General features: G+C 39.9%; 1 protein-coding gene across 1 annotated transcript; it reads right to left on the bottom strand.

Annotated features, from left to right (window-relative positions):
• Nucleotides 1-491: 491 nt before the first annotated feature.
• On the bottom strand, nt 492-13,908 carry LOC106895392 (phosphorylated adapter RNA export protein). The gene is made up of 5 exons (XM_014954799.1): nt 13,761-13,908; nt 11,167-11,786; nt 8,276-8,396; nt 6,557-6,640; nt 492-4,200 (listed from the first exon to the last, which is right to left on the bottom strand). The coding sequence occupies exons 1-5, from the start codon at nt 13,863-13,865 to the stop codon at nt 3,931-3,933; spliced, it is 1,200 nt and encodes a 399-aa protein (XP_014810285.1). The 5' UTR covers nt 13,866-13,908; the 3' UTR covers nt 492-3,930.
• Between the last annotated feature and the right edge of the window lie 8 nt (nt 13,909-13,916).

Below are 13,916 nucleotides of genomic sequence, written 5' to 3' on the forward strand. Positions count from 1 at the left end.
GAAACAAACTATGATGTGAAGGCTCCAGGACTGGAGACACCCAGGATCACTGAAGCACCGCAGCAGCTCAGAAATAGACTAGTATCTTTTACATGCTGTCCACCAGTAAGAATTAGGAACAGGAGTGGGGTACCATAAGCCCGTATCCACTAAACCAAGCTTTAAAAAAGTGCCTCTGGCAGAGCAGCAGCAGAGGATGACATAAGTTAAGGGGGGTTGTCATAGCACGAGTTTATGACAGATTGAAAAAAACCCATCTCTTAAAAAACCTCATAATTTTCTTTATTACCCAGTCAACCACTCCACACCTTTGCTTTGACAAACTACCAGGAACTCAACTTCTCTGTAACAGCAATTGTCACAATTAATGTTCATTCTCTCCATCTCATTTACTTTTCACATGACCTTTATAACTTATTGCTGTTTTCCCCCTTCCCGTCCCCTCTTCGGCTCCTCACAGATCTTTGAGAAACCAGAGCCCTGCTGTTATGAGCTGCTTCTCGTAACATAAAGGAGACAGTGTCACTTTTTTTTTTTTTTTAAATTATGATCAAAATAAAGAAAAACAGAAAGATTTAGACATGTTTTAGACAGTAACAAGCTTCAGGATAAAATCTGCTAGCACTATGGCAATGGTACAGAGAGAATAGCAAAGCATTGCTGTCTGGCTTCATACCTGGAACTGAACTCAATACGAGTTGCTGCAGATACCCAGCAGTATCTTGGGGAATATGGGACAACTATTAAGTTGTATACAGTACAAAAACACTTTCTACCACTGTCACTATCTTTAAATTCAAAATATTCTCCGTGTCTTCTCTCCAAGGCATTGCAATAAGCACTGGGTCATTCCATGCTTGCTTGAGGATTTTGGCAAATAGCTGTTAATAAGCCTGGAGGACATAAAAACATTTTAATGAGATCATCTACTTGGAAGGGGAAGGTAATCTGTAATATTGTTATTAAAGTGATGCTTTCACGATCCACTATAAAACCAAATCATTAATAAACTAGTTTTCCCTGTAATACCAAAACCCATTGATTTATTATTTGAATTTGGGACATAAGGAAGAAAAATGTCTTTGGTTACAAACAAGCTTTGTGTTTTCAAACCAGAGTGCGTTTCCCTCATTTTCACCATCTGCTTCAGGCATGACAGAGGTGGCTTATTATGCTGCTGTAGCTTAAGGGACACAGGGCAATATTTGTCCTGGCAGCACAGAGTCAACACTCACAGTAAAGATGATGCCTCTATCACACCTGCACATCAGAGAAACTCAAGAACACAAACATCCCAACCCTTGTATCTGCATTTTTGTCTTTAAAACCTCAGCCACTAAGATCTGAACAGCCAGGCATATCTGTTCCCAGACAAAAGACAACCCACACAATCCAGTTCAGTGGCAAGCCCCAGTGGACCAACAAGCACCACAAAGCTGCTCTCTCTGCAAGTATCAGCTCAGGACAGACTAAACAAATGGAGTATGTGGGAGTTGGGAATGATAACCTCTAGCCTTACCCGCGCTTCCTACTCTTGCAGTAGTTTTGAGGGAAGAAAACAGAGGAGGAGGAATGCAATACTGTTTGATGAGGAAGACGAAAATGACCACTGCTGTATCTATCTCAACACCTTCCAGCAACCTCAGTCGGATACAAAGCCAGACCCACAGCAACATGCAGGAGTGCCACAGCCTGTGCCTTCTCACCCTTGCATCAGTCCCTGGAGAAACTGTAGTGTTACTGCACCAGACCCCAAAGCTCCAGCACTGCCCATGCTCAACCCAAGGCTGGCTGACACAAGCCTCAAGCTGTCACACACAGACTCATGAGGTGGCCTCTGCCAGGCTGCCACCAGCAGGTACACCCCAGAGAAGAGGGCTGGGGGGCACACCAGGCTGCCGAGCTGGGAGGACCAGCCCTGCCACTCCAGTAACAAACCAAAGCTCCACTGCAGACACAAAAACTGGTGCTGCTTCATGCAATCTTTTTGACACCAACAGTAACTTTCACCACTGGTAAAAGAGGCATGAAGGCTTGCTCAATGTTTTGAAGAGGCTTCCTTTTGAAAGGACTCTTGTTGAAAGCCAAAGAAAATACACAAAAAAAGAGAAGGAAAAACCAGAAGACAAGCAAAGGTCAGTTAATCAGACACTAGAAAGAGGAATGGGCACTCTGCATCATCTTCCTTTTTAAGGAAGAGACTATAAATTGTTTCAATACCCTTTACCTGGAAAATGAATGTTAAAAATATTAACATCTAAAAATTACACAGAGCTTACTAGCAGCAAGTTATATAACAATAAAAAAATTACTTAAACCACCATTAAAATCTGCTGATTCTATCCAGGAAATTGTTAAGACGGTCCCAAGCAGCTCCCAAAACTAGGATCAACTGGTACAGCCGCAAACTAATTAAGCAGTACAAAATCCTGTTTCTCTCAAATGAACTATCAGTTTAGTACTCTTGGCCATCATAGGTTTGTTAGGAAAGTTAACGAACAAATCAAAACCTTTTGTTATTTCAGCAGGAGCAAAGGCATTCTTCACACCTGAGGAGTAACTTCTTAACAACAGGGAGCTCCAGCACATGAACAGAAAAATGCAGAAAAGTCAAAACTCTCATTAAATCTAATAAAGCATATCATGGAGCGTGTTACATGTTTAAGAACTTTCTTTGAATATTGTAATCACTGAAATACCAGCTCTTGACAGGACTGAATTGTTCAATATTATAACTTCATTTTGTGTTTCAGTGATATGCTTTGCTTCTGAAATCCAAGGACTCCAGGTAAACAACACTTACATACCTAAGTTTGTTGTTGGGTTTGAAAGTGAGTTAATGAATTAATATTTCAGAAATATTAATTTCTGGAAATAGCTAGAAAATAGCATCTAGTCACAGAAAACACAAAAGTATTTTAGACATCATACAGACCAGTGCCACACTTGTTCTTCGGTTATATCAATAACATTCAACATAAAAGTCTTCAATTGAACTTAGAAACTACACAACAGTCTTCTTCCTTATGTAAAAAAGTTATCTTTTACATACTATTGTTTTTGTTAGAGTCAGCGTAGAAAAACTTTAGAACTTGTGCAAGCCGTACATTATTTTACCCTACCACACATATAAGAAGCAGCATGGAAAAAAGAATTGCAAGGTAAAGGGTTTATACCTGCATGTAGAGACTCAGACCCTTGAGGGGAACGCAGATTTGTAAAATCCCACTACTGAAAAAGTATTCAGTGGTATTTGTTTGCAAACAAAAAGATCTGCGCAAATTGTGGGTCTAATAATGGAAAAAGTATAGACAGAAGAGGTAGGAAGCTCAAGCCACTACTGTAATACGAATAATTAAACTGCTGCAGAAATTCGAAACATACATTGTTCAACAGTGCTTATTTACAGGGTTGTTATTTAAAGGTCACTGACCCTTAAAATTAAGTGTATTTCACAAACCAATCTGTTTTTACAGGTCTTAATCCTACAAACACTGCTATCCTTGCCAACAGACTGCCGTACTAAGAACACACAATCTTTTATATATCAAGACTAACTTTATACTGTTTTTTCCGTTTAACTATAATAAGAGCATTGCTCACTTGATGACATTGTTAGCTTCAGCAAATTAGATGTGTGCTTGGTTAAAACATAGCCTTAATTCCTAAACCTAACATGTGGCTAAAAAAAGTTCCTAATGAACAAACATGGTGATGCAGAGCTGTTAAGAAAAATCTTAGAAGGTTTTGAAAACAAATAATATGACAACATCTTTCATGCTGTTTAATTTAGCTAAGAATTATGTAATTTTCTTCAGCATCAAATATTTCCCATGTTTCTGCATCTTACAAAAACAAGAAACCACGGGACTGTAAGAACAGCTCAATTAGTATGTTTTACAGAGACTTTGTTATCAAGAACATTAGTAACTAGAAGATCTCCAAATCATGAGCATTATCAATTTCAATAATATCTTCAGGTTCCATCTTTGCTTCATGATGCCCCTCCTGTAGATCATCCAGGGAAGCCAGAGCCTCATTTGTATCACTAGCGAAAGTCTCACGAGACGCATCATCATACTCTTGCAGGTTAAGCCCTTTAATGGCTTTTTTCATCTTCTTTCCTAGAACTTGAATTCTCCTCTTCTTAGCAGCTTTTTTGTTTTCATACTCCTTTTGGTTTTCCAGATAGAATATTTCCTTGAAAGAAAACAACAATAAAAACCAAAAGTTCGGCATATTCATTTACTAGTGTTTCCTAAAGACAACATAAAAGTTAAAAAAAAAATATTACAAATACTGTTCAATAATATTTAACTAATATACACATTATTGATAGGAAAAGTATGAAGAGATACTGCACTTAAGAAAAATGCTCTGTAGATAATTTTATTACATAATTTCTTAGCAATCTCAAAGTATATATAAATAAGTATCACTAAGTTTTCATTTCAACTTTGCTTTAGGATTAAGTGGTAGACCAGAGGGTCATTCTACCACACAGAGGGACCTGTAGAGAAACTGCAACCAAAGGTTCTCTAACAGCTTCAGAAAACTTTCCTCTCTAATTGTCATTTGAGTCTAGTCCCGTCATCTTTACTGTCAAACACTTGTGAACCCCAAAAACATCTAAACTGCAAAAGATCACTGTTGCAATTTCTGTCCGTATTTCAAGGGGGAGAGTATCATGTAGTGCTATATGCGTTTCTTTCCCTGCTTATTTTTAAAAAAACAAATTGTCCACAGAAAACATTAATGGTTTTATCTGGGCAAAAGCGCCCAGTCAAGTGCTGAGGACATGCAAATCTGTGAGAGCTGTGTATGTGACAACCTCCACAATGAGAAGATTACACACACTTTTCCCAGAGGTTTGTAGGAAAATGTCTTATACCATCAATCAGGTTCACTGAGTGAAAACTGCTGCATCATTGAACGCTTGCCAGTATCAGCAAGAGAAGAATGAGACATGCAATTACAAGGGCATGGAAGAGAGGCAGAAGAGCAATTTTTTGGAAGAGGGGCAAAAGAGCAAGTTTTTTTTTTTTTTTTTGTAATGGGGTAAAGTGATCAAACTTGCAAATTTGTGACCACTTTAAGGTATGAAAGGGTCTTTATTTGTTTTTAAACATAAAACAGACAATCACAATTTATGTTGATTTGTTTCTCAATTCCTAGTACAAGATTCTAGGATGGTTTACAGAGTGACCTGTAGTCACCTACAAGCAAAGTTAACTAGTCTTTCTTTTAACAAAACCTTCAATGAAGTGGCAAATACCATGAAAAAACCCAAGTTGTTTTAATTGCATGAAGAAAATACCATCTCAGTCTATTTCGTACCCTAAAAGGAAATGCAATATAGTATTTACAAAATGACAAACCTAATTTGATGAGCATCACAGATGGGGCCAGTGAGCAATTCAGATTAGTTTCAAACCAGTATCTGACTTAATGGGAAATATGGCCTGGTGCTACAGCTAGACAAAAGTATTCTATCAAGAGAACACCACTCAAGCCGTGCACAATGACGCAGAGCTCCAAGGGGACAAATATAAATGCAGATTACATTGCTGTAAGATATATACAAATTAAGTAAAATCCAATGTTTCTCTCGTCAGATTCTACAGTCTCATCATCCTCAACAGTGTTTTGTGACTGGCAATATGTAAAAGGTGTTCTCTCTGCCTAGTGTTGTCCTGGTTTGAGGGAAGACAACCATTTTCTGTTCAGCAATTTTACTTTGCAGTTAAGTCCCTTCTAATTAACTGAACTCTCTGAAATTAACAGCATATTGTGCAGAAACTGTTTGTTCCCAGAGAGATAAGACTTGATTGTCTCTATGCAAGGAATGGTATGCAGAGCAGCTCTTGCTTACACTTACTGCTGTAACAACCAAGGCCAGCTAATTCTTATTTGCTCCATTGGAAGGTTGGAAGCAGAACGGTGTAGAAGGGTCACGGCTGCAGGGAGGAGTGGACTGACCAACAGCATATTCCACCCCATCTGCATCGTGCTCAGCATAAAAGCTGAGAGATCAAAGGGGCCAGCTCTCTCTCTTCAACGGCCGGTGTCTGAGGAGGACTCTCTCCATTCATCTGCCTTTGATCCTGATCCATGCATTCCTGAATCCAGATTTGGAATCTCGTTCCCAGACTGGCCTCAGCAATGGATGGGACTTGCCCAGTGCCTGCCAGTCACGCGATCGTCATCCTTGGAGCTTGATGTGGTTTTGTATATATTTCATTATTTTCATTTTATTAACTATTCCAATAAACTATTTTTTCCCTAAACTCCTAAATCTCCTCTCTCTCCCTCCTCTCCTTGTAGAGAGAGGTGGAGAAGAGCATCTGACGTCTCAGCGGTCAGTTCAGCCCAAACCATAACAAGTATGAACAGCAGGCGATAACATTTTTGTGGGTTTTCTTACTTACATTTTGAATGTGAAAGGCTGGTTTCTTTGGAATATAAACTTGCTAGAGATTATGAGAGTGACAATCATAACATTTGTAGTAGGAAAAAAAAAATTTACTTCGGACATTTGTGCTCTTGAGAATTTTACCTTGATTTGCTCTTCTTTGATGCTAGGTGTGTTCTTCAGCAGGTTTAAATAAACGCCCCCTGGTGTTCTCCTCCTAGTTCCATTCTTAATAGGGAAAGAGTAAATTATTGATGGCAAGCTTAATATTAAAGTGCTGATATAAAAACAGTATTGAGACAGAATAAAAAACAAGTAAGTTCCACTGGGTTAGGTAAAGAAACGAAACACAAATAGTATTCTAACTACACTCACAACTATCTGCAATAACGTATATACTAGTTTAAATATTCAGAACACTCCTAACACATATGACCAGCAAAATGTAATACATGAACTTCACAAAACTACATAGACCTCATTTTTTTAAATTATGCTTAGCAGTTCTACAACTCATTCGCGTATCTGCAGGATTTTGCATTTCTACCTAAGGCATATAAAACACAACATGTATTTTAAAGTCTCTCTCCACTGAAGCATGAATGGACTCGGCTTCAAAGCCCCTGTAAATTATAAGTACTAATTATCACACTATTAATTGATTACCATTCATAGTATATCAAGTTGATCAGTTACTCCAGTGCTCTGATATTTATTAAATGTGATACTCTTCTGCTAAATAACAACATAAAATACAATCTAACTAAAAGTCAATTTATAAGCATGTTCTTGAAACAGCAGATGGACAAAATTCCAATCAAGAAAAACAGTATGCCTTTCAAAAGGTACTCTGATCTGCAGCCAAAGGAACCTGTGCCGCCAGGAGTTATGCCCTTTCATCTCCTTGGTAAACACATGTTAATAAATACTTTAATCTTTCAAGACAATAGAATGCTTCTAAGACAAGTTGCTAGCATTTTTTCGGGGGGAAAGGTGGTGGGGTTTGTTTGCATTGTTTCTTTTTAAATTTTTTCTCCCTCCTCTCTGCTTCCAATGATAGAACTTAAAAGATTTAAATTTATAAACGAATGCCTGAAATTCCCTTATACTGATTTGTACTAATGCACATTAGTACAATGTACACTATGTATGTACAAATTCCCTTCCACGTTATTTTATCTTCTGAACTTCTGCACTGAGGCTATTATTTAATAAAAACAAAAACAAGCCAAGAAATTGATAACATAACCATTAAGTATAGGTCTCTTCTCATACTTTCTTTTTTGTAACAGAAATCAGTACTCAGTTTTGCTCTACTGATACACAAGCCAATGGTTCTCTAATAAAGCCATTCGATTCCCTTTTGAACCCCACTCTTCAAACGTGACACTACAAATGCTCACTACTGAGTATGTTGACCTCTGATGTCACGCTAATTGACCCAGTAGAAAGGCCAGTGCTGTCAAGCATCTACAAGACTTACTGAAGAAATGTGCCAGAGGCTTCACCTGGAAGCTCTTCTTTACAAGCTTTTATTCAAGCTTCAGAATCCTCCAGTCTTAAAGATCTTTCGGTCAAGGAAAGATCCCAAGGGAAGGTGGAGTAACAGACACGCTGCTACCACTGCAAATCAGATACTTATCTCAGTACAAAAAGTTGGGCAATTTTCAGGTTTATTCATCTCGTTCTTTAGTCAGATCCAGCTCCAAGGTTACATTAGTTCCACAGGGAGGGAAGGCCATGAAACTCTGGAAGAACCTGTCTAACGTGAAAGCTGTGCAACAGCACTATCTAAATATTCTACATGTAAAAATATGTGTGGGCCCCCCACTCTGCAAACCCACAATATCACATTTTTCTTACCACTATGAACAGTCCACCATTTTGTTCCACTTCAGCTGTTTCCATAAGCAGTTCAATAGCTTTTCTTTTCCCAATTATTTTCACCACTCGGGCAATTAAATCTTTCTTTGGCTCACAAAGCCTGAGAGGAGATAAAAAAAAAGCGCATTTTTTGTCAATATCATTTCTCAAGTAAAACTGACCATGGAACTCCCATAACAAATAATTTTGTGGAATATAGAACTGTGCTAAAATTAAGTAGTCTAAACATTCAAGTGTTTCAATGACTTTTTGAATCAGATTTTAAAATACAGAGCTTCTGAGAGAGTTTACTCTAAAACATGCATTTAAAAAAATTGTTTCAATGAATATACACAGTGATTATTTTTCTTCTATCAATATGTGGAAGATTAAAACAAATAAGAAACTGCAGAGACCTGTATAAATCTCTGAAATTAAAGTATAAAAGTATATAAAGTATATTCTTTATAAAGAATAAAAGTATAAAAAGTATAAATGCACTGTTGTGCATTTAATAGTTAAAATTACATCACCTTTTACAGTTAAATCAACAATTATTTGGAGACAACAGTAAGTGTGAAAGTTCCCCCATAACATATGCCATTGTGCCACTCGGACAAACCTACACAATAAAAAAGAAATCAGTCTGTTGACTAATCTATGACAAAGCATGAAGTGTAAACAAGAAAAAAAAAATGCAGTATTTCTGAGTTACATTGCATTCTTTTGTTAGCATGCAGAATTTTTCACTGTCAGTCTGCAAGACGGGAGAGGCTTATGTAGCCCCCATTCAATTCAATCAATGTGCCAAAGTTCGTACTCCCACTGGAAAATACTGTAAGAGCACCAATCAGTACCACTTGTCCACAGCAAGAGTTCGTATGCTAAATTCTGATTTTCCAATGACCAAGCTTCTAATTAAGCACAGTCCCAACCAGTCCAGCTCACTGGGTTTATACTTTGGCGACCAAGAGACCACCATCATCAAAATTTCGTTAAGACCACTGTCTAGCCTAATTGCTTCAAGCAACATCACTATGCTACGTTACAGACGTTACAATGACTGCATAACAGAAGGTATTAACTATTTAGAACAACCAGGTTAGCTTCATCTGCTTCCATTTTATGGCTGAAGTTACCTGAAATTAAATGTTAAAACTCACATTTGAGTGACAATTGTCCTAATCATGAAAAGGATTATCCAATCTGCTTAATTTTTCACTTTATGCTTAATCTCACTGAGTTCAATGAATGATTAAGGTACCAGAAGGTAAAGGCCGTCCCAAATATTTATGGGATTGACTGCTAAATTGTGAATTATTGGAAGAGATGGAAGTGTTTCGCTAAGATGCAGAGAAGTTTACAATAACCAGGATTCCTTAGAGAGTTGGTTAAATAGACCTTCTGTTAGCAGCAGTGGCAGCTTAAACAGTCAAATCCCCACTCAGCGTTCATCCTGGTCCTGCACAATCCTCCTGCATGCATGCTTTAGCAGGCATCTCTGCACTGCAACAGGATCTGAACAAGACAAAGGGCAATAAATGGCACAAGATGGTCAGAAAAATTCTTTGATTTCAGTTCACTGTGTGGGCCAACACAACAAAAAGTTATGAATCCAGGCACAGATGGCACAGCACAGATCAAACAACAGTGCTGTCTGTGATGTGTACAACCACAATCCTACTGATGCAGTTCAGTGCCACTACTACTATAGACAAAAAAGGAGGCTTCTGCCCTATTTTGATGAAGCTCAATAAAACAAAGAAAAGTTTATTACAAGAGAAATGCTCAGAGTTTTCAAATTCATAAATGAGAAGCTACCAAAAACTGGTAAGAGCAGTAATTAATTGCCTAATTACTTATTTCTGCATCTGGTAATACTAAGTACCACATGTAAGAAATCAACAATGATCAATAAACCCAGGTTTTATTTAAACGTCAAGCTAACCATTAGTAAATCCTGTAACTCCCATTCCCTATTTAACCCTCCTTTTCTTCCCTTGCACCATGGAAAAAGGACTGTGGCAGTTTAAGTCAATCTAAGTCAAAACGACTACAGTCATGTGCCCTCCCTCACACCATGAGTCCAGGGCTGCCAGTGCCAGCTCAAGGGAAAGTGTGCCACAAATTGCTTCAGAAAACAAACGCGTCTGCAAACTAACTCTTTCAAAAAAGCAACAACTAAGTTTTCTGACTTGGCTCAGTCAGGAGCAGGAAAAGAATTGGATTGCAGCAAGCATGCATACAGCTGGAGCTCGGTAACCCCAACACTGGCTTCCATAAATTAGCACAGAACCACAGCTCAGTTTCACAACACAAAAAGAGGCAAGGCTCAATTTCAGTGCTGCTGTCTGGCCTTGGCACAGGCCTCAGTTACACCAGCAGCAAGATGTTTTCTTCAGGTAAGCACGTTCCACAGAAAGAATATGTCCATTTCAGAAGCTCTCCAAAGCACTACATAGTCCGAGTCATTTACAGTTTCAAGGATTTATAACTTAGCCAGATTTTCATGGTGACCACAGCAGGCATTCGTTGGTGTTCAACTCCTAACACGCATCTTTACTCATGCGGTTATTTCCTAAAAAAGCCACTACGAAATCTCTATCATGATAAACACTACTTTTCCTTGCCATTGCTCTGAAATAACAAACCATTTTGGTGGATTTTTTTTTAAATAATTAGACAGTGTTACTGCATGCTTCTAAAAGATATCAGCCATAACACTGCATTTTAATCCCAGGACTTTGGAAATACACACAAGGCACTCATGCTTTTTTTGTAATTTGGTGTGACATCTTACATATTTAGCAGTAAGAAAGCCTTCCCCTTACTCTTCCATCAACAGTTTACCACCACTTGCAGAAACTAAGATATGCTGATATTAAACTCACCGATAAGCAATTTCATCTGCCACTTTTTCCTCAGAATCTTCTTCTGTTATCTCATACCTTCCTTTATATTTCATTTCTTGTCTTTCACCCAGTCTATCTTTTACAGGCCGCTTCCGTTTGAGAAGGCCTTGCCCATTTTCTTCTTCTGCTGGCAGTGGTTTCTTGTCATCATGCATGTATTCATCCAGTTCTTTATCTAAAGTCTCTGCCTCCTTTTGCTGAGCTTCCTTCATCAGCTTTTTAGCCAATAAATAATTGTAAGTCTCAGACTGCCTGCTTCTGTCAATACTACCATCCATGCCTAGAATCCCAAGTTCAGTAGCCACTGCATCCTGATTCTGCTCCTGGAGCACCACACCCCAAATGTTGTTGACCTTCTTGCCACCTAGAGCAGTTTGTTTTTGGTGGCCTTGGCTAAGCTGAAAAGGCTCAGATTTAGCAGGAGAAAAGCTGAAACATTTCTGTCGTTTTCGTTTCCACAGACAGCTGTCATCATCAGATTCAGAAAAGCTTTCGTCACTCGAATCCACACTTTTGGTTGTCCGATAAGGAACACTTGGTGCACACGATGAAATGGCACTCTGGAATGGTCGGCCTGAATCATTGCCATCATGTGATTTCTGAAAAGAAACGGTAAATATCCATTAATTTAATTACTCTTGTAAATTAGAAGCGCTATTAAGTCACACCAAAGATTTGATCAGCTAGTAAACTTAACTCTGACTCATTTGACTGTTTAGGCTATCCTCTATGAGCATCTTTTGGACTGCAGTTGACTGGTGCATCCTATGAAACCTCTGCAATTTGAACATTTGTACACGAGAGACAGCATGGCAGCTGTAGATAACACTTATCAGGAATCACTAATCTACTTAATATCATCTTTGTTGAATGGAATTGAAATTATTACAAGAATAGAAAAGCTATTAAAATTCCCAAATTGAACAAACACACAACATGCACAGCAGTTCTAAGAGAAGTTTAAAAACCTAAACCACCATGGGAAATTACCAGAATTTTTTTTAAGCAGAAAAATTAACATCCTCTCCAGTCTGAAAGGGGTCGAGACTAGTTATGTGCAACCATAATAGTGTTCCCTGAGACTCAAGCGAGAAGAAAAAGTGACCAAAACCCCCTAAACTTGGATGCTGCTCAGACTTTGAGAAGCTAATAGTGTAATGTGAATATGGTTTGATCAGGACAGCACATGACCAGCTGAGGACAGTAATACCTTACAGAAGAACTGTGGTTTTCTTTCTTTAAACCAACAAGACACCACAGACTCACATGGCTTCTTACTAATTAGAACAAAAACATAAAGGTTTCAACATACTTTAAAACAAAAGTCCCATGGCTATAAACATATTCAAGAAATGCTGTTTTGTCCCATACACCTGCCAGGTAAGCTAAAATATGAAAGTCAAACCTGCTCAAATCTGCATAACCTGCAAAAGCACCATGTGTGACATAACCCAGAATTCTTATGCCCAAAGGCTGTAAACTTTTGGCCAGGCTGTCTGTGCTAATCTGCGGTAAGTGTTTTTCCTTACTCATAATTCCAGTTGTTCCCCACCTGAATTCCTATCATAGTGTTATACGCTATCCTATGATCTTTAAAAATAAGATCTCTTCCTTCAGTTTCAGGTGGAATAAAAATTCTTCCTCTAACCTTACTGCTTTCATCAACACTATGGCACCACTTTTTCTTCCTCCTATTAGCAAACAGAAAACAAAAGTCTTTCGACTTATTTTATCATGTTGCAAAATACAAACTTTTAATTTAAAATGTATTCCATAATGCAAAACACTAACGACTCCATAAATTAAAAAAAACCAAAACCAAACACAACCAAAACCACCAAAAAACCGAACCCACGTCTGTAATAATTTATTTTGTGCTACATATCCCGGAACTATATGGCAAACAAACCAAAATAAATAAAGAAAATAAAATTCCTTACACATGCAGCGTACGCTGATTTATCTTATTTTGAGATCTTTTTCCTGCCCACACACCACCGTAAGTTCCTCATTAAACTTCACCACGGAACACAACGTGTAAACAATGCGACACACTTGGAAACAAACATCTCTTCAGCAACCCGCGGACGCCAGTCCAGCCACGGGAAAGCAGCAATCGCCGCTCGCCGCCTCCGGGTGTTTTCCCAAGGGCCTGTTCCTACCGTTCTCGAAGGGACCGGCGGCACCGCTCGGCCCGCGCTCTCCTTCGCTCACCGACCCCACCGCCCACCAACAACAAAAGCCTCGCCCGCCTCCCCACAGCGTGCGGCTTCCCCACACGAACCGGCACCGGAGGAACACGCCGGCTGCCGGGCCCAGGGCAAGCAGTCGCTGCCGGGGAAGGGCCCCCGGGCCGCACCGGGGCCCCCTCCTCCCGCAGAAGCAGAACACCGCCCGTCCCTGGGGTCTGTGGATCCCTCCCGGGAGCGGGGCACCACAGGCGGCGGCGGCGGGGCCCCTGCCGCCCTCCGGCCGCCTTCTCCCGGCTGGGCCTGCCGCGGCCCGCCCGCCAGGAGCGGCGCGGCTCCAACTGGAGCCGGGGCCCGGCCGCCGGCCACCTCCCCTTTCTTCACCTGCTGCGGGTCCCCGGGAGAGCCGGCGCCGGGCATGTCGGAGTCCGAGTCGGAGAGCTCGCCGTCCTCCACCTCGCCCTCCATCCTCCGCGCCTCCAGCGCCATCGCGACGCCGGAGCGCGGCGCCTGTCGGGGAGGGGCGGGGCGGGGGGGGGC

The sequence above is a fragment of the Calidris pugnax genome, unplaced genomic scaffold, assembly GCF_001431845.1.
Source record: "Calidris pugnax isolate Ruff unplaced genomic scaffold, ASM143184v1 scaffold157, whole genome shotgun sequence".
Taxonomy (NCBI): domain Eukaryota; kingdom Metazoa; phylum Chordata; class Aves; order Charadriiformes; family Scolopacidae; genus Calidris; species Calidris pugnax.